The sequence below is a fragment of the Protopterus annectens genome, chromosome 7.part0, assembly GCF_019279795.1.
Source record: "Protopterus annectens isolate FY-2018-M chromosome 7.part0, PAN1.0, whole genome shotgun sequence".
NCBI lineage: Eukaryota > Metazoa > Chordata > Ceratodontiformes > Protopteridae > Protopterus > Protopterus annectens.
Window position 1 is genome coordinate 1,599,927,204 of NC_056739.1, and position 26,221 is coordinate 1,599,953,424.

A 26,221-nucleotide genomic window follows, 5' to 3' on the forward strand; every position below is an offset into this window, starting at 1 on the left:
TATATTATTATTAAAGTTCTTCTTCACCAGGAGTACAGTTAACTACATTAAAAAAGGATAGCTAGATACATAGCTGGTTAGATATATAGACAGAGTGACAGACAGATAGACAGACAGATAAACTCACCTAGCTTTATCAAAATATTTCCCAGTGTAAGCCATACCACAGGCAGCACCAAGGCCCTGACCCAAGGATCCAGTAGCAACATCAACAAAAGGCTGTTTCTGAAATAAATGAATGAATAAATTAATGAATAAATAAATGAATGAATGAATGAATGAATGAATGAATGAATGAATTAATTAATTAATTAATTAACAAACAGATATTCTCTAAGTGAAACTGATGGCATCCCTTCTAAAAATGCACTAAGTAAATGTGAAAAATGCATTTTGGCCAGGTAAATGTAGAACGATAGTGTCCTGCCTATGACACAGGCAATCCATGTTTGACTAGCAACATGGAGAGGATAGGGGAACCTAGTCTAAGGGGGAGGGGAAAACCAGGGCCATCTTATGCTGTAGTCCCTCATCACAGGAGGAAGAGTGGCAATATGTGGGTCATCTTGAGATGTGCATTCAGCTCATCAAGTGGTGAACGCAAAAGCCTTCCTCAGCAGAGGCATAGAAGCATGCACATGCATGAAGAGGCACAGTGGCCCCTGCAGTGACATGGTTCACACAAAACTCCTCCCAAGGTCAGAGGTAGGGACAAGAAAATACAGTTTTATTGCCCGGATGTCAGTGAGAGCGCACACGATTCCTGTGGCTGCTTAGATGACTGCTCCTCTGGAGTTAGAGGAGGTATTGATATATGGTAGGTCTGGGTGCAAACAGTTTACAAAAAAGCAATATTCCAGATTCATATGCCAAAAAATGGAGTTAAAGTGAATTTGTATATACACAACACAACGATCCAGGCAGGTAAGACACAGCTAGTTCCATAAACTGGCAGCAGCGAAAGTTTGGTAACAGGCACTAAGGAATAGCAGTTCAAGCAGGCAAGCCCAGTGTGGTTTTGAAGTACTGTGTACAACATATTGGCCCATTAGGAACTGCGTTGATTATTTTATAACATCTTATGATCCTAAGTCTTCCCAGTGTAAGTTTTTATACCTTTTCCATAACACAAGTACATCTATTTTTGGTGGCAAAACACTTAACAATATGCTGTAAAATTATTTACAACTGGAAACAGATACTATCAGTACTATGGTCAAGTCGTCTACAATAATTATGCGTATACTTAAGCAATCTGAATGTTCACAGTATACACAGACAAAGCAAGAGCAGTATATTATATACTCACAGGAACAGGATGGCCCTCCAGAATAGAATCAAGTTTCCTCAAAGTGAGCAACTCATTTTCCTTCAAAAAGCCAGCCTCAGCCCAGGCAGCATACAAAACTGGAGCAGCATGTCCCTGGAAAATAAAGCACAGTTGTTCATTTAAGTTATGCACAACTCAGAACAGCACTTAGGTGTCATGATAACATTTAAAACTTTGTAACTTTTATTGTCATAGATCTAAGGTTGTTTCTGAAATATCTCCTAGAAAGGACACATGCATCAGTGATATATAAAGTACAGCTAGTGATGAAAGGCAATATGTGACAAATTACATAAATCCTCCTGACTCACTTTAATTTCCCACGGCATACATCTGTATAATGTGCATCTCTGAACAAGTTGTGCAACCAGACCAATGCTGTCTTACCCAGTGGAAAAAAATGTGCACGAGCACACACACACACACACACACACACACACACACACACACACACACACACACACACACACACACACACACACGTAGGAAAGACAGTACATTCCATTCAATAAAGAAGGATTCTGTCACCTCTTCCATTTCCTGTTTCATACAAATGATATACACTAATTATGTTCCATAAGCTGTGGTGATCCTACTAAGGCCTGACCTTACACTTATGAATCGTTCTGGCTATCCAACACAGAGGATACCTATAATGCAGCTGATACATTATTAATAACAACTACAGAAATAAAAATATTTGCACAAACCATTCAGTAGTTCTACATAGTCCCTCTACCATAACTTTTGTTTACTGTAGTATTCTGTTACACTGGCATGACCGATTATGATAGTTACCAACAGTGACCAGGACATTTCTTGTCTCATATCACTGCCAGCTTTACTAAATTTCTATGTGTAGAACTTCTTTGCAGGGTCACTATTAACTATACTCTGAATATTTTTTGCACTGAATTTTGACTATCTCTTCTTTGTCTACATCTTCAATCTTTCCATACATGTCAGTATCTTAGGTTCATAGGTTCATACTAGGCTATCTGCCCTAGGGCATTTATAAGCCTAGCCAGAGTGTGTTTGGCTTTCGCCACCCATTTTAAATTAATTTTGCTATGCCCTTTTTCGAGGTTAGTATACTGTGCCTCTGTCTAACAGTGACACAGAAGTGATACCCAGGGTAAACCTACTATCTCCCATCCACTCATCAAGATTCCTCTTGAAGGGAGTCAATGAGGGACTCTGCCTAACCTGGACTGGGATTTTATTCCAGAGTGAAGGGAGCCTCTGGGTTATGAATCTGTCCATCCAGCATGTCCTATTCATTTCACTGCTGAGGTTCAAATCTCTCGAGCGCGTAGCTCGATGGGATTTGGATTTTCTGAGGTGCAGCATGTCCATTAATGCCGGGTTGGACATGGCTTTATACGTCAGGCACAGATCGCCACTGAGCAGGCGGTATGCCACTGAGTAGAGCTGGAGTTTCTTTAACCGGGCAGCATATGACATCTGTTTTAGCCCTATGATCCTCTTGGTGAGGTACTTTTGGGGTCTTTCCAGTTGCTGCAGGTGTCTGGTAAGGTACATCCCAAAAGGGGCATTGTACTCAATTATGAGCCTGATGAGGGATGAGTAAAGAGGCACGATGACCTCCCCTGATCTAGATGTGAATCCCTTCATGATTAGGTGGGCTACATAAAATGTTTTTCTAACCACTTTGGCCACGTGGTTGTCAAATGAGAGATTGCTATCAACTTGGGTCCCCAGGTCCCTAATTACTTCTTCCGTACTTAATGGATTACCACCTATGTGGTAATTTGTGGGCACTTTGTTTTTGCCAAAGGGGATGACTACACACTTTTTGGCATTTAGCTTGAGGCCATGGCTCTGGCACCAGTTGTCTGTTTCTATGAGGCCCTTTTGTAGGATGCTTGTGTCGGCTGGAGAGTCTATTATGGTGCCCAGTTTGCAGTCATCTGCGAACTTGGTCAGCCACAGTCCTTCCGTGTTAGCCTGTACCTCCGAGAAATATATACCGAACAAGAGAGGTCCCAGGACTGAGCCTTGTGGGACTCCACTTGTAACTGGTTTGGAGTCTTACATGGCTCCAGCAATTCTAACCATGTGGGTTCTGTCCTTGAGCCAGTTTGCAACCCATCTAGTGACATAGGGGTTTATATTTAAGCTGGTGAGCTTATCTATAATGCCCGAGTGGGGTATTGTATCGAAGGCTTTTGCAAGGTCCAGGTAGGCTGTGTGGATCACCTTCCCCTCGTCAATGGCCTTGGTGACTGTTTCAAAGAAATCAACCAGGTTTAAGAGGCAGGATCTGCCTTTAACAAAGCTGAACTGGGTAGGATCCAGTGTCTGTAGGTCCCCAATATCTTTATTTATGAGGTCCATGATGATCCTTTCCATAGCTTTGCAGACCAAGCTAGTCAAGCTTATGGGGCGATAGTTTCCAGGATCCGTTGAGGCACCACCTTTGTGGAGAGGACTGTTGCTGTACGCCACTCTTTGGGTACATATCCTGTAGTAAGGCTGAGATTGAACAGTAGTTTTATGTTTGGGTTTAGTTCGTCTTGGAGTTCATGTAGGATGCAGCCCGGGACACCGTCTGGTCCCATTGATGCTGTGTTTTTTGCTTTGGAGAGGGCGGCTCTTACCTGACCATCTGAGATGTCAGGGGGGCAACATTCTGCTGGGATAGATATTTGCCCTTTTGGTGGGGAAGTGGGGGAGAAGTTTGCGCTGAACCTGTCAGCTAGGATGTTGGTAATGTCTGTGGGTTCGGTGTATTTTTTATCATTTTGGACTAATTCTGAGCATATCTGGGAATTCCCACCCAGGTTCCTAACATAACTAAAGAAAGCCTTGTGATTATCCTTAGTGTCCTGTGCAATTTTTCTCTCGAAGCTGGCCTTAGACGATTTTATGAGTGCCCGTAGTTTTTTGCTAATACTGATCAGAGATGCCTTCCCTTTTTGGGATTTTGCTCTATCATGTAGTAGCTTCCTCCTTCTATTGTATAGTTTGTTTATGGCTGGGGTCCACCAGACAGGATGCCTAACTTTGGAGGATTGGGTCTTGGTTTTATTTGGGATTGCATGATCCATGCATTCCTGAAGGTGTTCATAGAATGTGTTTATAAAGGATTCTGCGGTCTGGGCCATATTTTCCACAGGCCCGGGGGCTTTGAAGGATTCCACCTAGGTTTTGAGGAGTGTGAAATTTGCTTTACAGAAGTTTTTCACTGTGGTTTTCTGGGCAGGGGCTGGGGTCGGGATGTGAATATCTAGTGAGATTAGTTTATGGTCTGATCTTACCAGTGAGGGATACACTTCTGGTCTGGAGCATAGAGTCCCCATGTTGGTGATGATCAGGTCCAGTATGTTTTCCCCTCTTGTGGGATTGGCAACAAGGTGTTCCACAGCATTTGAGTTTATAAATTCTAGGAACCTTCGGGCTAGGGTGTTGGAGCTAGAGTAATGTTCCCAGTCTATGTTAGGGTAGTTGAAGTCGCCCAATATAATGGTGTTTGGAGAGACCTTCATATTTTCCAGTGTTCTCAGGAAGGCTGAGTGGGGTTCCTGGGTTTGGAAGGGTGGTCTGTAGCAGGCTATAAACTGGAAGGCAGTTTTATCCACTGTTAGTTGCACATGGATAGTCTCTGATGCTTCGTGCTGTGCCACCAACCTGGAGGTGTGGGTATCTTTGACGAATATTGATACCCCCCCTCCTTTTGTGGTTTGGTCCAAGTTTTGGGGCCGAAAAACATGGTATGAGGTATAACCTGGTAGTGCTGGGGTGCTCTCGGAAGCCTTGAACCAGGTTTCTGTTACTGCACAGATATTGATGTTCTCCATGCTAAGGAGAGTTTTGAGTGCGTGCATCTTGAGGTTTAGACTTCTGGCGTTGAGTAGCATTACTCTTAGTTTCTTATCCCTTGTGATACCTATGGAGGTGGGTTTGTCTTTTGAGCCTTGCCTAAAAAAGGCACTATGGGGGTGGCAAGAGCCTTTGCCAATATCCAAAAGCCTAGGGGTGACAGGTGCAAGCCGTCCCTAGCGAAGCATCGTGGCTTGTCGAGCATGTCATCCCAGGCAGACAGGCATTGGATCCCCTTTGAATGACACCAATACTTAAGCCAATTGTTGAAATTGATCATCTTGTCTTCATATTGTGGCATCATTCTTGGTGAGGGTAAGATGCTACTCAAGGTCAGGGTCATACCGGCCTGGGCTACATGCTCAGAAAGCTCCTCTATGTCTCTTTTCATGTAGTCCAGGGAGGTACATCTCAGGTCATTCACATGACTGAGTCATATTTGTACTTGCCTTGGAGTGACCTGAGTGCTTGTGTTATGTGGCGGATCCTAGCGCCAACAGGCAGCTCACCGTGACCTTCTCCTTGTTCAGCGTGGTGAGCGGGACGTCAGTGTACCTGACGATAGAGTCACCTATTACAAGTGTATCAGGTGTGTTGTTTAGCCTTAAGGGCTGTGACTGTTCGGCACACTGGCTTTGTAAGCTATGTGTTGCACATGTTTTGTTTTGGGTAGCGGTTGCTTGGGTGTCTACTTTGGAGGTCTCTGCTGCTTAGGCAGATTTTTATTTAGAGCCTCCGAGTATGTTTTTGTGTTTGGTTTGCTGTCGTGGTAGGTCTATGTGAGACTGGAATTGTAGTGAGTGTGGTTTCCTTCTCCTCCTGACTGGTTACGCCAGTACTGAGTTGAGAGAGCTTACCCTCCAGTTTGGCTACATGGGTGCATCTCTCACATGTGTTGGAATTTGCTGGGAGGAGGAGAGGGTTGTCTGTGTACATGAGGCAGTTGTAACATTGCCTCAAGATTCCCAGATTCACCAGCTGGACCAGAGAGGAGACTGACAACTGACCTTTGGACATTCTAGAATAGTATTGGAAATTCCTTTATAATTGAAAAAAAAGGGCCAATGGGGAACAAAAGTACTCAAGGGGAGTTTGTGAGGGTGTAGTGCTTTTAATTTTTTAGTGCTGACTTATATAATTGCTTTAGTGAGCAAGTGCCAGGCTTTAGAGTGGGAATACGGTGTTTATTATGAGAACTAGATCAGTTCTAAGGGAAAAAGTGAAGAGCAGACTTTGTGGAGCCGAGAATGGTTTAATCCCAATTAAGCGGCGCTGCCCGATGCTGCACTATGCGCAAAATCGTGCAAAGCCGCGCTAAAGCAGGTTTTATACAGGGGGACTTGAAAGAGCTAGAAATTGGCCCAAAACGGCCAATAGACTACCAGATTCTTGTGCTGGGAACAATCCTCCAGGGATAGATAGGCTGCTCCAAGCTCCCCACTGCCACTGGTGAACAAAGAAGCCTCCCTTTATCCAAGAAAGGAAATGGGCAACAGAGGAACTTTCCAAAAGTCCAGAATACAGCAAAGCCTGTATTTGGACTACTCTAGGTCAGGAAAGATGGGAAACAAGGATAATTTTTTTTTTTTTTTTTGCAACAAACAGCAGGAAAATGCAATAAATATGTAACACAGGCTAGCGCACTTGAGTGTGTAGCCTCAACAGGTAAAAGCAACAAACAGGACAAACTTTAAAAGTGCAGGTGCAAAAACAACTTTAAACAGTTTAAAACAGTTCAAGAAGCAGAAATACTTGCAGTTTAGCTAGATCGGACAGTCGCCCAGGTAGTAGCAGGAAAAAAAACACTTTTATCTCTACAACGTTTTCTTTCCTGCACTACTGACAATGAGGCTACTGCCATCAAATAAGGGTATATGACAGATTGTCTTCTCTTCTCTTCTGAACACAGTAGCAATGACTGCCAGAATAAATCATACTGGCATACCACTGACAACCTAGTTTCGTTATCTGATACAGTTAGCTAAATTCTTCTCTTTTCAAGCAGTTTTAACTTTATTCTCTACTGAATGCAGATCTCCAAATTTCTTGAGCAGATGACCCTGTAAAAGGCTACCTGTTGAAATGTCGGCACTCAAAATAATGAGCACCAACAAGCCAAGAAAAAAAAAACAGACTGAAAACACAGGAGAAGAGCATGGTCTCTCAAACTTCTCTTTGTAGGGAGGGAAAGGGATCACTATGCCTCAGAGTAAAGGGAATATTCAGAGAAATGGCATCTCGGACTTAGTATATGCAAGTCTGATCTTTCTGCCACTCAGTCTCCATATTTCCACACTCGTTCTAGCAGGTCCCAATACTTGAAATAATTACTCTGTGGGGCAACCATGACAGCACAACTAATTATTAGTTGTGTACTTACCATAACTTGGTATCTGTGTTGTCTTCTTTCACTTCTCCTCCTCACATATGAGTTATGGATCTGACCCCTCGGATCCGACTCGGCCGCATTTCTTCAGACAATGATCCAAGCCTCCAGCTCCTCCCACTTCCCATAATGCCCCACACTCCAACCAACCTCCTCAGATCGAGTTTGCTGCCCATAATAGAAAAAAGAGCACAGAAGAAGGAAGGGAATAAGAATGAATCCATAACCAGAGTCTAAAAAACAGGAACAGCCGTTCCTGAGAAGTTCTCTCCAGGTCTTGCAAAACACTAGGAAGGGGGATGGCAGGGTGGGAAGGTGAGGAGGAATGAAAAAAGACAACACAGATACCAAGTTATGGAAAGTACATACATTGCTCCTCATGTATGGGTAGAAACCCCAGTTACACATCTCCTGGGTGGTCTCAAGGAAGGCTATGCCGGAGCACTGATGAACCAAATGAAGCCCTGCTCTGAGAAACAAGGTCTAATTTATAGTGCAAGACAAATGTGTGAGACTTAGACCAAGTGGCTGCTGCCCAAACATCATCTAAAGAAGACCTGGAAAAAAAGGCAGATGAGGTGGACATAGATCTAGTAGAGTGGGCCTTAAGGAGGACAGAGTTGTAATGCATTCTCGTTATAAATCAAGGTAATACAACCTGCAATCCACTTAGCGAGAGTAACCTTTGAAACTGCCTGACCTATACACCTAGGAGAGAAGGACACAAGTAGCTGTTCTGATTTTCGAAAGGGCTTCGTCCTGTGCAGGTAATAACGTAACTGCCCGTGAACATCAAGCAAATGCAACAAACATTCTCCCTCATAAGAGAAATTTGGAAAGAAAATCAGTAGTTGGATGATCTGGTTAAGACTGGATGCTGTAGCTACCTTGGGTATAAAAGAAAGATTTGTACAAGGGACACTCTATCCTTGTGGAAAATAATGTAAAGAAGCTTAGAAGACAAGACCTGAATTTCCAATATTCTCTTTGCTGAGGTGACAGCAGCGAGAAAGACTGACTTCCATGAAAGAAACTTTTAAGTCAAAATCACCCATGGGTTCAAATGGTTTCAGAGTTAAGATTTGCAAACCAACAGTGAGACCCCATGTCGGGGAGGGATCTTTTACCGGAGGCCTGAGGAGAAAGACCCCTTTCAAGAAGGTCTTGCACAGCTTGGAAGTTGCAGGGGAATTGAAAACATTGCCAGAATGAAAATTAGAGATGGCCACCAGTTAAAGTTTGATGGTAAAGAAGCAAGCCCATTCTTTGAAAAGAGGAAGAGCAGTACATCTGAAATCAGTGCCCAGAAGGGGTCAATATTCTCTTTAGAAACCCAAAATGCAAAGCTCTTCCATTTACTCCCATAAACTTTCTTTGTAGCTGGTTTTTGAGAGGATAAAATAATATCTAGGATGGGAGATGCAAGCCTGGACCTTTGCACAATCACTGAAGTGGAGAAACCAAGCGATCAATTTGAGGGATATCAGATCAGGGTGAAAACCCTCCATAAGGTGACAAAGGAGGTCCTGTTTGGGTTCCAAAATCCATGGAGGACACTTCAGGTGAGACCAGAGGAAGGGGAACCAAATCTGATGAGATCAATAAAGAGCAATGAGACTTCAGATGCTTTGCTTTCTGGAGAAACTTTGGGATTAAAGGTAGTAAGGGATAAGCGTAGAGGAGACCGGGGGGGGGGGGGTCAATTGTGAATCAGAGCATCCCTCAGGGACTGCACTGGGGAGGATCAGAGAGAAGTAGTTCCTGCACTTGTTGTTCTGGCCCCAAAGGCTGAAGATCAAGTCTGCTACTGAATGATTGAGGGACCACTCATAAAGGGTCAGAATGGACCTGCTGAGCTTGTCTGCCAGGACAATGGAGTTCCCCGTATGTGTGTTGTAAGCAGAAAATGGTCTGAAGATATCACCCATTCCCAAACCATCATGGCCTCTCTGTACAGTGAGAAAGAGCAGGTTCCTCCTTGTTTGTTGATGAACCACAACATTTGACATGTTGTTTGTGTGAATCGCAGTCATTCCTAGAGGGAGAACATCCTGAATGGCTTGCAACATGAGGAGGACTGCTCTCATCTCAGAAATATTGATATGCAATCTGGTCTCTGAGTGTGACCACGTGCCTTGGACCATCTTAATGCCCCCCAATGCAACTGGGGTGCATCCATGATCACCGTGGCTGAGGGGGGTGGGAGAAGGAAAGATCTGCCTAATGTCAGTTTATCCGACAGTAACTACCATTGTAGATGCCTCCGGCAAACCAAAGTCAGCTTGATAGGAACAGACAGGGGCTGGTAGAGTATAGACCATTGAACAGCCAGGGTCCTTTGAAGGCCTCGTATAAAATATCTTGAAGAGGAGCTAATTGGATGGCAGCCACCATTGATCCTAGAGCCTAGAGTATTAGCCATGCTGGTGGAGAAGCTAAATTCAATACGGTTTGGACATGATCTCTCCATGTTTGAACACGATGAGGGGGAAGACAGGCAATCTGATTCACTGTGTCCAAGGTAGCTCCGAAGAATTCTAAAGTCTGCACAGGAGATAGATTCGACTTTGCCAGATTTATGGTGATCCCCAGATGACTGGCAAGGTTGAAGAAGTAATCCCTACCCTGTAGAAGTTTGTGCCTGGTTGGGGCAGTAAACAGCCAGTCGTCCAGGTAAGGAAACATCCGGAATCCCTGCAGTCTCAGATGAGCTGCGACTACTGCCATGTATTGGGTAAACACCCTGAGGTATGTGGTGAGTCCAAAAGGCAGAGCCCTGAATTGAAAATGACTGGCTCCGAGCTGGAAGCGCAGATGACTTCTGGGGCATCTGTCTATTTTGATGTGATAGCATGCATCCTTTAAGTCCACTGAGCACATCCAATCAACCATCCGTGGCAGTGGTAGAATGGACTGAACCATCACCATTTAGAACTTTGCCTTCTTTACAAGCAAATTTAATTTGCTTAGGTCCAAAATGGATCCCAGGTCCCCGTCTTTCTTTGGCACTAAAAAGAAGTGACAGTAAGTTCCTAATTCTTTTTGCCCAGTCGGGACCTCTTGGATGATTTTTTTTTGCAGTAGATTTAGAATTTCTGCTACGGTGAACTCCCTCTGGCTGGGTGGAACATCAAGGAGCTTCTCTGACCTCTCTGGAGGAGGAAGGAGAAACAGAATAACATAGCCTCTGCATATAATCTTTAGCACCCACTTGTTTTGTGCTATACTTGTCCAGGTGGTATGGTGCAGAGAAAACCAACCCCTGACTTCCTCTAAAGATAAGCAGTCGGGCAGTCCTTCAGGAGTACTGGTAAGGCCTATCAGAGAAGGGTTCCCTGAAGCCCTGATTCTGCGGACCCCCTCTGCCCTGGGGCAGCATCTCCCATTGAAACTTCATCCTCTGCCCCTAGAGGAAGAATCCCGCATTGATCCTGTGATGACCCCTGGGACTTATAGAACCACGTTTTCCTTCCACTGTGCTGGTTTCTAGAAAAGGTGCACTGTGGAGTGGTGAACTTGATTGTGACAGCAGATAAGGTCTTCCCTTCTTGTTCGCTGTGGGTTGTTAGGGTCTCTTTGACTGATGGGCCGAACAGTGAGATCCACTGAAGGGAGTGTTAACAAAGAATCCCTTAAAAAACTCCACAAAATCACAAAGCCTCATCCAGGCATGTCTCCAAATAGCAATGCCTGAGCTGGCTGCCCAGGAGGCACCTTCCGTGGAATGGGAAATCAGCCACTGGAAGAATTGGACAAAGACGAAAGAGTGGCCAGTTAGAGAAGACCTTCATGAAGTCCTCCGGTGACATGGTCTCTGCCAGAGAGTCTGAAAGCTCTTTCACCAGATCCCTCTGCAAGTGAGCAAAATGTGCCAGGTAGTTCAAGGCCCTCAATGAGAAAGTGGCCGAGGCGTAAATGTGCTTACCAAACCTGTCCATTCCTCTGGACTCCATGTTCAGCAGATGGCCAGTGAAGCTCTGTTCTGCGAGCTCCTTTTTGGTAGCTGCTGCCACAACCATGGCATCCATTGAAATACCCTTGGTCCAATAATGTCTGTCTTTGTGGGGGGGATAAAAATGTGTCTGGGTGCTTGTGGATTGATTCGACTGAATGCCATCTCCTTTCAGGCCCGGATGGACACCAAATCCACAAGCTTGTCCACTGGAAGAACCATCCAGGATGTAGATGGGCCTGTCCCAATGCCACCAAAAATATGGACTCCTCTGAGGATGGATGTTGGGCTGAGCAACCAACTCTTTGCTACAGGATCTCTAAGATATCTCCAAAGGAGGCATATTCCTGTGGTCATCTGGGGGATCCTTCTCCTTCATCGAAGTCCATATCCTCGGTGAAGGACTCTGAGAGGGAGTCAATGTGCCTCTTTTTGCATATCCTCTTATGAGGAATCTCCTCCGTTTAATGCTCAGAGGAAGTCCTGAAAGAGGAGGGGCTCCCTCTGGGGCAAGTGTTTGGAGGCCAGTCTGGACAGGTTGACTTGAAACAGGAATTACAGTCTCAAGTCTCTGATCCAAAGGAAGTCGAAGGGAAGAGTAGTAGCTCAAACAGACCAGATCCCTATGGTTACAGAAAGCCCTTGCTACCACTAGGAATGCCGAGGAACCTGAAGAATCCCTCCCCAATTCCACCAGAGCTGAGGCTATAGAAGAAGGGGGGGCTGGGATTTCTGAGCCTGGGTCCCTGGTACAATCGGACCCAAACTGCTCAGTGCCAAAGTTCCAAGGGGAAGAGATGGCTCTGACAAAGTAGGAGCCAAATCCTCCCCTCAGATCCAATGGGGACATCTGGGATCCGAGACCTGCTACGATCTGAAGACAACAGAGCTGAGGAGGTTAAGGCAATGGTCAGTGTGAAGGAAAGCACACTCTGTACACTCAACCATGGATCCCTTGGTTGGCTATGATGATGAGACTGCAAAGCCAAGGGACAGATTGGAGAAGGAGTCTGAACTTGTAGAGAAACACTCACAGAAGCCACAGGGGAAGGTGTGGAGAAGACCCCCCAGCTGGATCAGAGTCTTGAAAATCTTCCTAATCATCCTGTCGTTGACCTCTGAAAGGCTCCTAGAAGACCTGGATGAAGACACTGAAGGGGGTCTGTTGTGCCTAGAGGGAGTCTGCTGTAGCCCAAGGTAAGGAGCTAACTCAAAATCCAGCACTGACATAGGATCCCTCGTTGCAGGATCCACAGGCTTAGGATCCAAGGTGGAGGGGGCAGTGGCTTCAAGGGAACTAGAGATCAAGTATGACCTTGATGGATCCAAAGAGTGCTTACCATCTGCCGGAGACGAAGTAAGCCTAGGATCTGAAGTGGTTGGATCCGAGAACCTCCCAACCTTGGCAGTCAGCCTTGAAGACGCCCTTGAAGATTTATGAGGATGCCTCTTGGAGTCGGAGGACCCCAAAAAGCTCTTGAAAGGGGTTTGAGCCTCTGGAGAGGAAGTGGGCAAAAGGCCCTTTAGAATCAGCTTGCTTCTGTGGTCATTGATAGCTCTGGGATTGAATCTTTCACAAACACAGCAGGCCCACCAAGATGCTTTGCACCCAAACAGTACACACACAGAAAATGTTCATCAGAATGCTGGAACATACAGCCTCATTCCAAGCACCTTATGAAACCAGAGGGTTTGTCAGCCAAGTAGATACACTACAAGACACACACACACACACACACACACACACACACACACACACACACACACACACACACACACACACACACACACACAGAAACACACAGCTAGCTAAACTAAATAAACAGGAAAAGAGTTACCACTAAAGTTTTTAAAACACCCCTCCCTTTTTATTTTTTTAACTGGATAGTGAAGAGACAAAAAAGGGAAGCCTATTAGCTAACAGCTACCCACAGCATGGGAAAAAGATAAACAATTGCCATAAAGACAAGGGAAAGCTAAGTACCACACACACCAGAAAAATGGGGGGAGGAAGGTACAGTAGAAATATATAAGCAAAGAAAAAGGCATTTATCTGAGTAGAAGTCCCAAAAAACTCCACTAAATTGCTCGACACTACATGACCACGTCTGGCTCTGCTGGCAGCAAATGAGATCTGAGGATGTTGGTTGGAGTGCGGGGCATTGTGTGAATTGGGAGGAACTCGAGACTTGGATCCCAATCTGAAGAAATGTGGCTGAGTCAGATCGTGGGGCGGGGTTGGTCAGACCCATAACCCATACATGAGGAGGAATGAAAGAAAAGTACAGTTTTGTACCTACCATAAATGTAGATGTCCGAACAGGATAGCACCTGCAGTCCTAACAAATGGGTTGTCCTGTCGTCAGGCAGCCCTTCGGTCGGCCGGATTCCAAAGTCTGGGTCTGGCCTCGGCTGGTGTCGCACTTCACCCGACGTCATCTCTGCTGGTCTTCGGGTATAAATGCATCAGCCGACGCCATTTTCCTCAGTGTTTCTTGCCCCAGATGCCAGTTGCCCTCTTGGAAAACTAAATTTTTGGGTAAATGCCAATGTTTCCAAAAAAAAGGTAGGCAAACACAAAAAATAAGCATGTATGTACATATATACAAACAAATACACCATAAGAGATCCCCCCCCAGCTAGCTATTAGGAGGGTAAATACCCTAGGAATACCACAGAGGGGAAGGAGGGTGGGTAATCCTGACTGCAGATGCTATCCTGTTCGGACATCTACATTTATGGTAGGTACAAAACTGTACTATGTCCTTCAAGGATGCATCTGCAGTCCTAACAAATGGGTAGAATACCATAGCCAAACTAGGGGAAGAGGAAGAAGAATTATGGTGTAGTTAGGATCCCTTGCAATACAGCAGTGGCAAACCCTGCTCGGGATCTAGAGTATAGAGGTAAGTTATAATGCTTGGCAAATGTATGCACGGAGGTCCAAGTAGCCGCCTCAATAATGTCCTTGGTAGCCACTCCTCGTAAGAAAGCTGTGGTAGTGGCTGTAGCCCTTGTAGAGTGAGGTCTTATGTTCTGTGGAATTGGCTTTCCATGGTAGGAGTAACAGAATCTTATGCAATTTCCTATCCACTTGGAGATTGTCTGTTTGGAAATTGCTTTTCCTTCCCTTCCTGTTGCATAGGCTACTAGAAGCTGGTCAGTTTTTCTATTGCCCTTGGTTCTGTCCAGGTAGTAGCGCAACTGACTGTGTACATCCAAGGTATGCAGCAGTCTTTCCCCCCTGTTCTGTGGATTGGGAAAGAAGGTAGGTAGGTGGATTGCCTGGTTTAGAGACACTCTGGATACCACCTTAGGCATAAATGTAGGATTAGTTCTCATGGATACTCTATCTTGATGGAAGATTAGGAAGGGTTGTACAGCCATTAAGGCCTGTAGTTCCGAAACCCTTCTTGCTGAAGTAATTGCCAGTAGGAAAGCAGTTTTCCAGGATAGGTGTTGAAGATCTGCTGTTGCTGCTGGTTCAATGGGGAGTGTCAATTTTTCTAGCACAAAGTTCAAGTCCCATGCTGGTAATGGTGGTTTCCTAGGAGGTTTTACATTCTTGATTCCTCTGAGGAACTGCCTGAGTAGAGGATGTGAGAAGACAGGGGGATCGAAGCTGTATTCTGCAGAAATAGCTGATGCATCTATCTTGATGGAGGAATAGGACAGGCCTGTATGGAGAAGCTCTGCCAAATACTCCAGGATGTTGGCAATATCTATCTTTGACACATCTTTTCCTCTTTCAGTGCTCCAAATGACAAACCTTTTCCATTTCCCTGCATAGTTCCTTCTTGTAGAAGGTCTGCGGGCCTCCAGGATAATGTCTTTAACCCTTTGGGATAAATCTGGGTTAGTTGCTGTTATGTAATGTTCTAGGCAGTTAGTTGCAGAGTTTTTAGATTTGGATGCATGATGTTGTAGTCGTTCTGAGTTAACATCAAAGGCATCAGGGGTAGTGTCCACGTTCTCCCCCGAGACATGCTCCTCAGCAATGGATACCAGTGTTGTCTTGGCCAATTTGGAGCTATCAGAATTATCCTTGGACGCTCCTCTTTGATTTTCAGTAGTACCTTGTGCATCAAAGGAAGAGGTGGAAATGCATATGCTGTCAGGCCTTTCCAACTGAAGGATAGAGAGTCCACCTTCCATGCAAGTGGGTGGAATGTCCTTGTGCAGAATTTCTTGAGCTGGTGATTGAGTGGGGATGCGAATAGGTCTATTTGTGGCATTCCCCATTTCTGTGTGATGGTCTTGAAGATGTCCGGGTGTAGCATCCATTCGTGAGCATCCGAGGTAGTTCTGCTTAACATGTCTGCTAGGATGTTTTCTTTTCCCGGTATAAATATTGCCTGTAACTGAATGTTGTAGCTCAGAGCCATATTCCATAGGTCCAGAGTCATTCGGCATAGGGGGTATGAATGAGTGCCTCCCTGTTTGTTGATGTACCACATGACTGTGGTGTTGTCTGTCCTTATCATCAAATGGCCTTCTTTGAGGAATGGTCTGAAATTCTGGATTGCTAGTTTTACTGCCAGCATTTCTTTTTGATTTATGTGCAGGTGCAGTTGATCTGGGGTCCACAATCCTTGTATGCATTTGTCTAGCATGTGGGCCCCCCAACCTAGGTCTGAGGCGTCCGTTGTGATGGTTTGGCTTGCTTGTAAGTTGTGGAAGGGCAAGCCTGGGTTTGACTGGCATGCTTGAGCCCACCATAGGAACTCTTGTTTCAGGCATGGGATTAGTGGTATTTCGGTTTCTAAGCTGTGCCTGTGTTGAGACCATAAATTTTTTAGGTACCACTGTAGTTTTCTCATATGCAGTCTGGCATTGGGGACCATGATTATGCATGATGCCATGAAGCTCAAGGCCTGCAGTACTTTCCTTGCTGTTAGTTTGTTCTGCTTTGTTAATGCCAAGAAGTAAAGAGGGAGTTGTTCTTGTTTTTCTGCAGTTAGGAATGCCATCTGTTTTACTGTGTCCAATTCTGCACCCAAGAATGTTCTTGTTTGGGATGGTATTAGTCTTGACTTTTTTAAATTGACTGTGTATCCCAGGGCTTGTAGTAAGCAAATGACTCTTTGTAAGTCTTTTGTCAGCTTGCTTTGTTGTCCGCTTGTATCAGGCAGTCGTCCAGGTATGGATAAATTTGGATTCCCTGTAGCCTGCAATGAGCGATTACTGATGCCAGGCATTTTGTGAATACTCTGGGTGCAGTAGATAAGCCAAAGGGCAATGCTGAGAATTGATAATGCTCTGATCCTGCAAGAAATCTGAGGTATCTTCTGCAATTTGGTCGTATGGGGACGTGCAGGTATGCCTCCTTGAGATCTAGAGTTACCAGCCAACACTCCTTGCCCAGCATGGGAAGAAGTTGCTGTAGGGTCAGCATTTTGAATTTTGGAACAATGATGAATGTGTTTAAGGCGGACAGGTCGAGAATAGGTCTCCAACTTTTCTCTTTTCTTGGTACTAGGAAGAGTCTGGAGTAGAATCCTTTGCCCTGTTCTGTTGGTGGTACTCTTTCCACAGCTCTCATCTTTGTTAATTGAGCTATCTGTTTTAGAGCTTCTGTTTTCTGATTTGGAGGTAGGTTTGGCATTCCTCTTTTTACTGGTAAGGTGTGAAAATGAAACCTGTAGCCTTGGTCTATAGTCTGCAAAATCCACTTGTCTTTTGTGATATAGTGCCAATTTTTTGAAAATAAGGCTAACTTTCCGCCTAAGGGTGCTGCTATTTGTTCCCTGGTAGGCGGTGTCAGAGCCAAGTCACTGTGATTGTCCTGTTGCAGTGGCAGTGGTTGTGTCTGTGCCTCGCTGGTTATTGCCTTGCCACTGGCGTCCTCTGTAGGCACCTCCTCTGGATTGATTTCTGCCTCTGGAACGCCTATTCCTGCCTCTCTGAGATTTAGAGGAGTCTGGAAAGGACCAATTTTTGGAAGGCCAGTTCCTGCTAAACCTTGAGGGCTGAACCTGTAAGAAATCTTTAACTGTTTGTACAGATTTTGCCTTCTCTTCCATTTTCTTCATTACTTGCTGGGCAGGAGAACCAAATAAACTGGCCTTATCCATAGGAGCATCTAACAGCTTTGCTTTAACATGATCCGGCAAGACCTGTTCTTTCAACCATGCATGCCTTCTTATAACTGTGCCAGTCATGGCTGATCTAAATGAAGCCTCCAGTGCATCATAGCCACATTTTAAAGAATGGTTACTAACCTGCTGAATGTTATTCACCATTTCTAAAACATATTTCTTATCTAAGGAATCATCAGAGGACAGTTTCTTAGTTAACTGATCAAGCATAAACTCTTGGTATTGGATCATATGAAATTGACAGTTCAAAGCTCTAGCTGAGAGAGTAGCAGAGGTGTAAACTTTTTTACCCCATCTCTCTAAGGACCTGGATTCCCTTTCAGAAGGGAGAGGGTTTTTTGCTGAGGTCGAAGCTACTGCCTTAGGCCCCTGGGAGATAGTCTCAGGATCTGCAAGTGGGGCCTTGTATAGGTGGTGATGAGTGTCCGGTACCCTGTAAAACCTATCGGGTTTGGCAGGGGCTGGAGGTAAGGTATCAGGAGCAGTGCAAACATCATTAAATGCATCATCCACAACAGGTAGTACTGGAGGTATAGCTAAGGGCCTATGTTGCGGTAAGTGTAGAAAGGTCCTAAGCCTTTTTCTTGAATCTGAGAAATCTTGTCCCTGCCATTGGAATTGCTCTCTCATGGCATGTAAGGTTTCCCCAAAGGAAAACTCCTCTGGTGGAGAGGCAGATGGAATAGATTCTTCAGCATCGGAATCTTCATAAGTAGGAAAAGGAGCCTCTGGATGGTCTGTAATGTCTGAATCATCAGAAGAATCATCTGAGGACACTGGCTCTGGGGGCTCTGCTCTAGGTCTCTTTTCTGGAGGCTGAGAGGCCCTGTCTGGGTGAGAGTGGGATCCCCTTATTAAAGAGATGAGATCCTCTGCCAGAGTAAGCATTTGAGAACTGGAACTGGGCCTGTGTGAGGGGGGCTTAACAGGCACTGACTTAGCAGTTTTGGCTGCTTTAGCCCTGGCAAAGGCCTTAATATACATGGCTGCAGGAGGCCTAGCAGCACCACGTGCTGGGGTAGAGACATCCAAAGGGATGGTGTCCGATAATTCTAGAGGGACCACATTAGTAGGCAAAACTTCAGAGGCCGATTCAACTAGGGTAGCAGGAGCCTCGGTAGTAGTCATGGATTCGGCTGAAGATTGACCCGTTTGCTCGGTTTCGGCCAAAACCGAGACACTCGCGGTTTGCTTAACCGTGGTTTCGGCCGAAACCGCGGACCGCGATTGTCGGTCTTTTTCTTTGCGTTTTTTAACAATTTGAGAAGTCGGAGGATCCGACGGCATAATGTATGCAAAATCTGAGCCGAAAAACTGTTCAGCAAACTCCAACCGACGCCTAAGCGTTCGTCGGTTGAAGGAAGCACAGGCTAAACAGGCTGCTACGTCGTGGTCTGGGCCTAAACAAGGTAAGCAGTAAGAGTGGAAATCTTTATGAGGTATTTGTTTCCCACAAGTTAAACAGTTATTTACTTTTTCTGACATCGGCTGAGGCAAGAAAGAGTCCCCAACGGGTACTTAGCTTTTAGAAGTCTTCGAAGTAGTATTCGGTAGTAGTAATCTCTGGATCTGACCGACCGGCACTTGCGAGCAGCTTCTGCTTCGGGCGCCACGCGGCAAGAAAGACTGAGGAAAATGGCGTCGGCTGATGCCTTTATACCCGAAGACCAGCAGAGATGACGTCGGGTGAAGTGCGACACCAGCCGAGGCCAGACCCAGACTTTGGAATCCGGCCGACCGAAGGGCTGCCTGACGACAGGACAACCCATTTGTTAGGACTGCAGATGCATCCTTGAAGGACATCAACATCAGATCAGAAATTAAGCAAAGCAGTACACCAGCACTCCATCAGATTTCAGCATGCTATGGTGAGCTCTTCCTACCACAAAATGCACACTGTTCTCTGTTTTGGAATCTGCTACTCTCACATAGCTTATTTGTCGTTTATTTTCATTTCATATGGTTGTATATGCATGCTAGGCAAAAAAGATATTTATTTTCAAATAAAATGTCAGGGAATATATAAGTAAGAAAATATATAAGAATATGATATATAATGGTATAGCATGCTTGGTCTCAAAATGAAGGAAAACAGAACATTCTTCAAGCAGTCTAGTAAAGAAATATTATAAGATGCAGCTTTACAACTATTACAGTTAACACTATGAACATGGATGGATGAAGGGTAGACAGAAAAAGTAAAATTGTGTGAAGACCTTACTATAACAGTAGATGCTGGAGTAGGACACTGTTTCAGTAGTCACAACTACTGGAACTCTCCTGCAGACAGGAATGACCTCCAGTCCATTTACCTCACCCTCACATCTGGGCTAATGCTGGCTTCTCTGGGATGTCAGCACATTCCAGTATAAGGTGGTGTCAGTGTGTGCTATCTTTAGTTCTCTTTTTGCCCAAGAAGCCTCAAGAAGTGTTTCCAGTGCAGCCCCCATGCAAACTCCAAGGAATGGAGGGAGTCCACCATGTCAAATGATCAACTTTTCGGAAACTCAAACAAAATATTGACGATACCATATGATTGAGTTTCCAAAAACTTGGAACATCAAAAAAAAAAAAAAAAAAAACACAAAAATCTACCTTTTTTTGCGTTTTTCCAGTGGGGCTTGCACTGCAAATGATATACACCAACTCTGAGATTGCACTACTGTGAGGCAAAGGGTACATTTCCTGATCCTTGCTGTACCACAAGCTCTATTCAAAAGCTTTGAGTTTTCAAAAACTTGATCATATGGTCTCGACCATATGAAGTTCGAGTTTCTGAAAACTCGATCAAATGATAGGGACCCCTCCCAAGGCATGGCTACTCTGGATTCCTGCCATACAAATCAATGGCTCCTGTCTCTAGCAAAGGTAGCTAGACCAGGAGAAATTAGGGACTCATTAGTATGGCACATGTAGGGGGTAATGGGGAAAGTTGATCTGGTACCTATCCGAGCCCAAGATACCAAAGGGAAAAATTAGAGGAGACAAGACTGAGGGACGTCATATTGCAACAGCGATTCTACTCAAACATTAGTTATTGCGTACTATGTCCTTCTTATGAATCACCATTGCAGTGCCACAACTACTGGGAAGATGCCCAGTGATGTTTTATTTTGGGGAGTTTGGTTAGTGACCAGGTGCAAGCTGCAGCAGTCCCTGCAGGATGTCCATGTCAAAACCTGCTCTTCACTATATGCAGTGCCCATTCTGTCATGTTTGGAGGTGGTGTGAACACAGAAACAAGTAGCTGTCTCCAGAATGGCTTGAGTTCTCTCCCTTCTAATATAAGCAATAGTGGTTCTTACAGAGTATAGCCTTACATGTCCTTCAGGGTCTTTCTATGAAAATAGCAACAACATATAACTACACAATGCCACCAATTTTGTGATGGTCTGCTTTAAACTGCTTTTCCTGCCTTATCAGTTGCAAAAGGGGCCTTATGCCCTATTTTTGTCTAGGCAATACCTCAGTAGCCTGTGCACATCCAGGAAATGTAATATTCTTTCACCTTATTTTGTGAATTAATAAAAATGTTGGCACTTGTGTGGCCAGATTTAGAGTAATCTGTGACTACTTTTGGCATAAAGGAGGGGCCTGTTCATAGGATCATAGGAAGTTACTGGGCTAATGGCCCTAGGGCCTTTACAAGCCTAGCCAAGTCACCCTTGTTTCCACAATCAGCACATATTGCCCCTGTCCAAGAGTGACACAGGTGTAACCCCCGGGGTGAATTTAAGGTTACCCATCCAATCGTCCAGGCAGTGTTTGAGAAAGGCCAATGAGGTGCACTGTTTGACATGAAGTGGGAATCTGTTCCAAAGGTGTGGTAACCTCTGGAAGACAAATCTGTCCCTCCAGCGGGTTCTGTTAATGTCACATACCAGGTTAAGGTCTTTAGAGCAAGTAACCCGTGTGTCATTTGACTTGCGTATATGCAGCATTTCCAGTAAAGCAGAGTCAGAGATTACCCTATACACAAGACAGAGATCGCCTCTGAGTAGTCTGTATGAAATAGAATAAAGTGACAGTGATTTGAGCCAATCCACACAGGAAAGATACTGAAGACCTTGAATTTTCCATGTGCGAGTCTGTCTTTGTGGAAGACTAGAAAAGTCTTTTTATACACCAGAACACAACGTTCTGAAATTCTCCTAGCTGATGTGACTGCACCAAAGGGCTTCTTTCAGGTTAGGAATCTTAAGGATCCAATAAAGCTGGTTTAAATGGGACTTGGATCAACTCCTCTAGGAGAAAATCACGGTCAGTTCTCTACTTCCCTAGGTGATCTCAAGTGCAACACACATTTTAAGAACTCCTTAACTGGTACAAAAGATGCCAGAGTGAGGTCCATAAGTAGGTAAGCTGAGATGGCAGAGGGCTGGTAAATGTACCCTCCCAGAGGCACAGGAAAGTACTGTGGGATAACTAACACTCATGCAGAACTGGGGTCTTGATTCCTTCTCTGGCACCAAAGGAGAAATCTCCTCCATTTAGCTGGGCAAGATTTCCTAGGACCACTTAAATCTTCATTCTGGACACCTTTAAAATGTATTTTGAAATATTTCACACATTCCTCCACTCCTATTCATTTTATTACTTTCTTATTCAGAATGGCGTGTTTTATGATTCTGCTTGATTTAATTTGTCTCCTTTTAGCTATTTTATGCATTCCTTGAGGCTTTAATGAATGTGACTGTGATTTCATCTTTTTCAATATCCAAAAACAGTTTTGCGATCCAAGACATCTTAACATATTTTAAAATGTTAATTTCCTTATTCATTTTGTTTTCTTTTTCATACCTTACTACTAAATTGATTTAGGTTACTATGTATCTCTGTCAGCTATGTACTTATTTGGTCATTCTCCTCCCACTTTGTTGTGATATTTTGGGGTAGTCCCAGAGTATGTTCTCATCATGGGAATTAATTTTTCTTTATGCAGAAAAGCATTAATCTCTTCCAATAGCCAATCTTTGAACCCCTTTATTTTTTTTAATCATATAAGGTGGAATCTGCCCAGTACACAGTTTCCACTTAGATGTTTATCTAAAAACAAGACATTATGACCTGAAATAAAGCACACGGACATATGTAAGAAAAATAATTTTGGACAGAAAGATTAGAAAAAAGAATTTATCTTCTCTACTTTGTATGCCAAATGTACGTGAATAATGTATAAACTATAGTGACTTATTAACTTAAAATTCAATAACACCACTTGAATTAATATATTCTGTCCATTTTTTAATAACCTTAAGGCAGATATTCTAGGAGGTTTCTGGGAAATAGACTCACTTCCACTCAATATATAATTATTTTCTCCTTTGACTATTACCACCCTTTGTATTTAAATAACAGTGAATTACTTAACAACCATAGCTAGAATCCAATAAATATTTATAATAAAGTATAAAGCTTATTGAAATAACCCCACTATTATTATTATATTATTGGCCTGAATGTTTCTACAAAGACTTAAAAAGAAAACGTAAAATGTCATGGGCATTCAGAAGGTGTACAGCTGAAACACTTCATGTCCGTAAGAGTCATGTGCATATATCTATTGGCTCCTTTACAGGAGGTTTAAGGTATCACACAGTGAAAACTTTAGCTTAGCTAGGCTTTTCTGGTTTGTCTGTGTGACCTTTTTACTTTATAACACACACACACACACACACACACACACTCACACACACACACACACACACACACACACACACACACACACACACACACACACACACACACACACACACACACACACACACACACACACACACACACACACACACACATAATTAAATGATGCCTACTGTCTAGGGGCCCAGTTCTCCAAAATCTGTTCTTTACTATGTTATATTGATTCATAGAATTCATTTACTAATATGGTCTGGTATGTCATGACTAATCAGTGTGCCATGGGGATACACAACTCACACACTGTGCAACCGAGCAATATCCAATGAATTTCAGGATGTTATGCTGCAAAGGTAGGGAGCCAAGTACAAAGGAAGTACGTGGAACAGAATCACCCCCATGAGAAAGTCTTTCAAATGCAGAGTGTCAGAGAGCTGGGGCCCACAAAAGAGACTGAAGTAACACCAAGCACTACTGCTGCAGTACAGTGTTACAACAAATGTCTTTTAAAAGCAATGCATTAGGGAAGGACATGAAAAACTGCTTGGAGGAACACCACCCCCATCCTTGCGGACATTGCTACAAACCTTTTTTTTTTATTTTTTAAAGCAGTGTGTCTGAAAGTAGTTGCTGCCCTACTAAAGCCAAGGTACCATATTTTATTCTGAAGTACTGACCTTCGCCAACCCCTCTACTGCAAGACAAACTCTCTTCTGAAATTATGTGTACGTTTGGTATGTTCATGTCATAAATCAGTGTGACACTCTTGGCCCATTGAATCCTAATGAAAATGTGAACATTGTGAAACTTACTGTCCTCCACCAGATGTATTGTTTGCTGCAAACTGATACTAGGTCAGATACGCTGCTTTATATCAAGCTGTAAATGTTCATTAGTTCCTAGGCTGTACCTTCAAATGACCTATTGTGATCAGTGTACTACCTCAGTAAACAAATTAAATAAATGAACAAGAAATTAATTAATTCTACCCTCTATGCTCCCATTTATAGAGTTACAGCTCTGAAAGAACTAACTCAAAAAAAACAAGTCACCCTGGTGGAATCACAAAATCAACGGGCTGTGTAACAGGAGGAAGAAAATCATGGATAAAATTAGGAGGTACAGCAACCAGTGGGATAAAAATATTCCCATCAAACTAAACAAACAACTTAGAGGACAAATAAAGTCTACCACAGCCAAATTTGGCCTCTCAGGCCAAGGACAACCACAAGGCATTCTTTAGGTATGTCCGCAACCTCAAAGGCAATACACAGTTGTGTGCAGTGCTCATTGTAAATGCAATCACCTATACTGAGCCACAAGATATAGCAAATATCCGGCTGATAAATTCAGCTCCAACTTTACCCCTCTCTCCCCATCAACATTCCTTCAAGACATATCATCAAATATAACTCCCCCTACTATCACTAGGGAACAGGTCCTTAATGCTCTAAGACCAAGAACACTGCATCAATGGGCCAGAAAATATCCGAGGATGCCTTCTAAATAGCATGAAACATGACCTATCAGGGCCTTTGAGATTACTATTTAACTGTAACTTCCAAACAGGTTTCGTGCCTCATGATTGGAGAATGGCCACAGTCATCCCTCTGCATAAAGGTGGGCCATCTACAGACCCTGGAAACTATAGACCCATAACGCTCACTAGTCTTATATGTAAAGCTATAGAAAGAATTTTCATGGAGATGATCAACAGAGATACAGTAAACCTCCAGACACTGGACCCAACCCAGTATGGTTTCATCAAGGGCAGATCATGCCTACTCAACCTGGTGCACTTCTTTGAGAAGGTCACCAAAGCAATGGATGAGGGCAAAATCATTCACACTGCCTACTTTAACCTGGCGAAAGCATTTGACACAATACCCCACTCAGGCATTGTTGACAAACTCAAGAGGTTAGGTATAAACTGTATGTCACCCGGTGGATAGCCAACTGGCTCACAGACAAGACCCACTAAGTTAGATTCGGGGAGCCCACCTCTACAAAGAGGCCAGTCACAAATGGAGTCTCTCAGGGATCAGTCCTTGGACCGCTCCTTTTTGGCATTTACTTCTCAGAGGTCAAGGCCAATGTCAGTGGTCTCTGTCTGACTAAATTTGCAAACGATTGCAAATTAGGAGCTGTCATTGAATCCCACACTGACACAAATGTTCTCCAGGAAGGGCTGACACAGACAAACAAGTGGTGTCACAGCCAGGGACTAAAACTAAATGCCAATAAATGAATAATAGTATCCTTAAGGAAATTATCCATCCTTGGTAACTATCATATTGACAATACACCCCTTAGAGTTGACCCAGTGGTCAGGGACTTGGGGACACATATAGATAGTAATCTAGCCTTTGATCATCATGTATCTACAGTGGTGAGGAAATCATGCTATGTTGCGCAACTTATAAACAAAGGTATAGCATCTAAGTCCAAGGAAGTCACTGATCCACTGTATACGACATTCATCAGACCTATTGAGTACAATGCCCCCTTTGGTATGTACCTAACCAGGCATATCCAACAAATGGAACATCCACACAGGTTCCTCACTAAAAGAATGCAGGGCATAAGTAAAATGTCCTATGCAGACTGCCTCAAGACCCTATCCCTGTACTCTGTTTCCAACAGGCTTTTGAGGGGAGGTCTATGCCTGGCATACAGGGCATTGTCAGACCCCACTCTGATGGACCTCCTGCATATCCACAAAACAGACAGCACCAGAATTACCCATTCTAAAGACTTAAACCTTGCCTGTGATGTTAAGCAGGACCTGCTGGAGAGATAGGTATGTATCCCAGAGATTATCGCATCTATGGAACAGGCTCCCCATTCATGTGAAGCAGAGTTCCTCTCTAACCCAATTCATGTGCAACTTGGACATTGGATGGGAAACCGGAAATTCATCCCTGGTTTGGCACCTGTGTCTCTAATGGACACAGGTAACCTGTAAATGGTTCATC

General features: G+C 44.0%; 1 protein-coding gene across 1 annotated transcript in view; it reads right to left on the minus strand.

The window, feature by feature from the left end:
- Positions 1-26,221, minus strand: part of TKT (transketolase) — a 326,482-nt gene that overhangs the window by 223,613 nt on the left and 76,648 nt on the right. The window contains exons 3-4 of the mRNA XM_044078154.1: positions 1,310-1,423; positions 128-225 (exon numbers count right to left, since the gene is read on the minus strand). Coding sequence (XP_043934089.1) covers positions 128-225; positions 1,310-1,423 — 212 coding nt within the window. The remainder of the gene's footprint in view (positions 1-127; positions 226-1,309; positions 1,424-26,221) is intronic.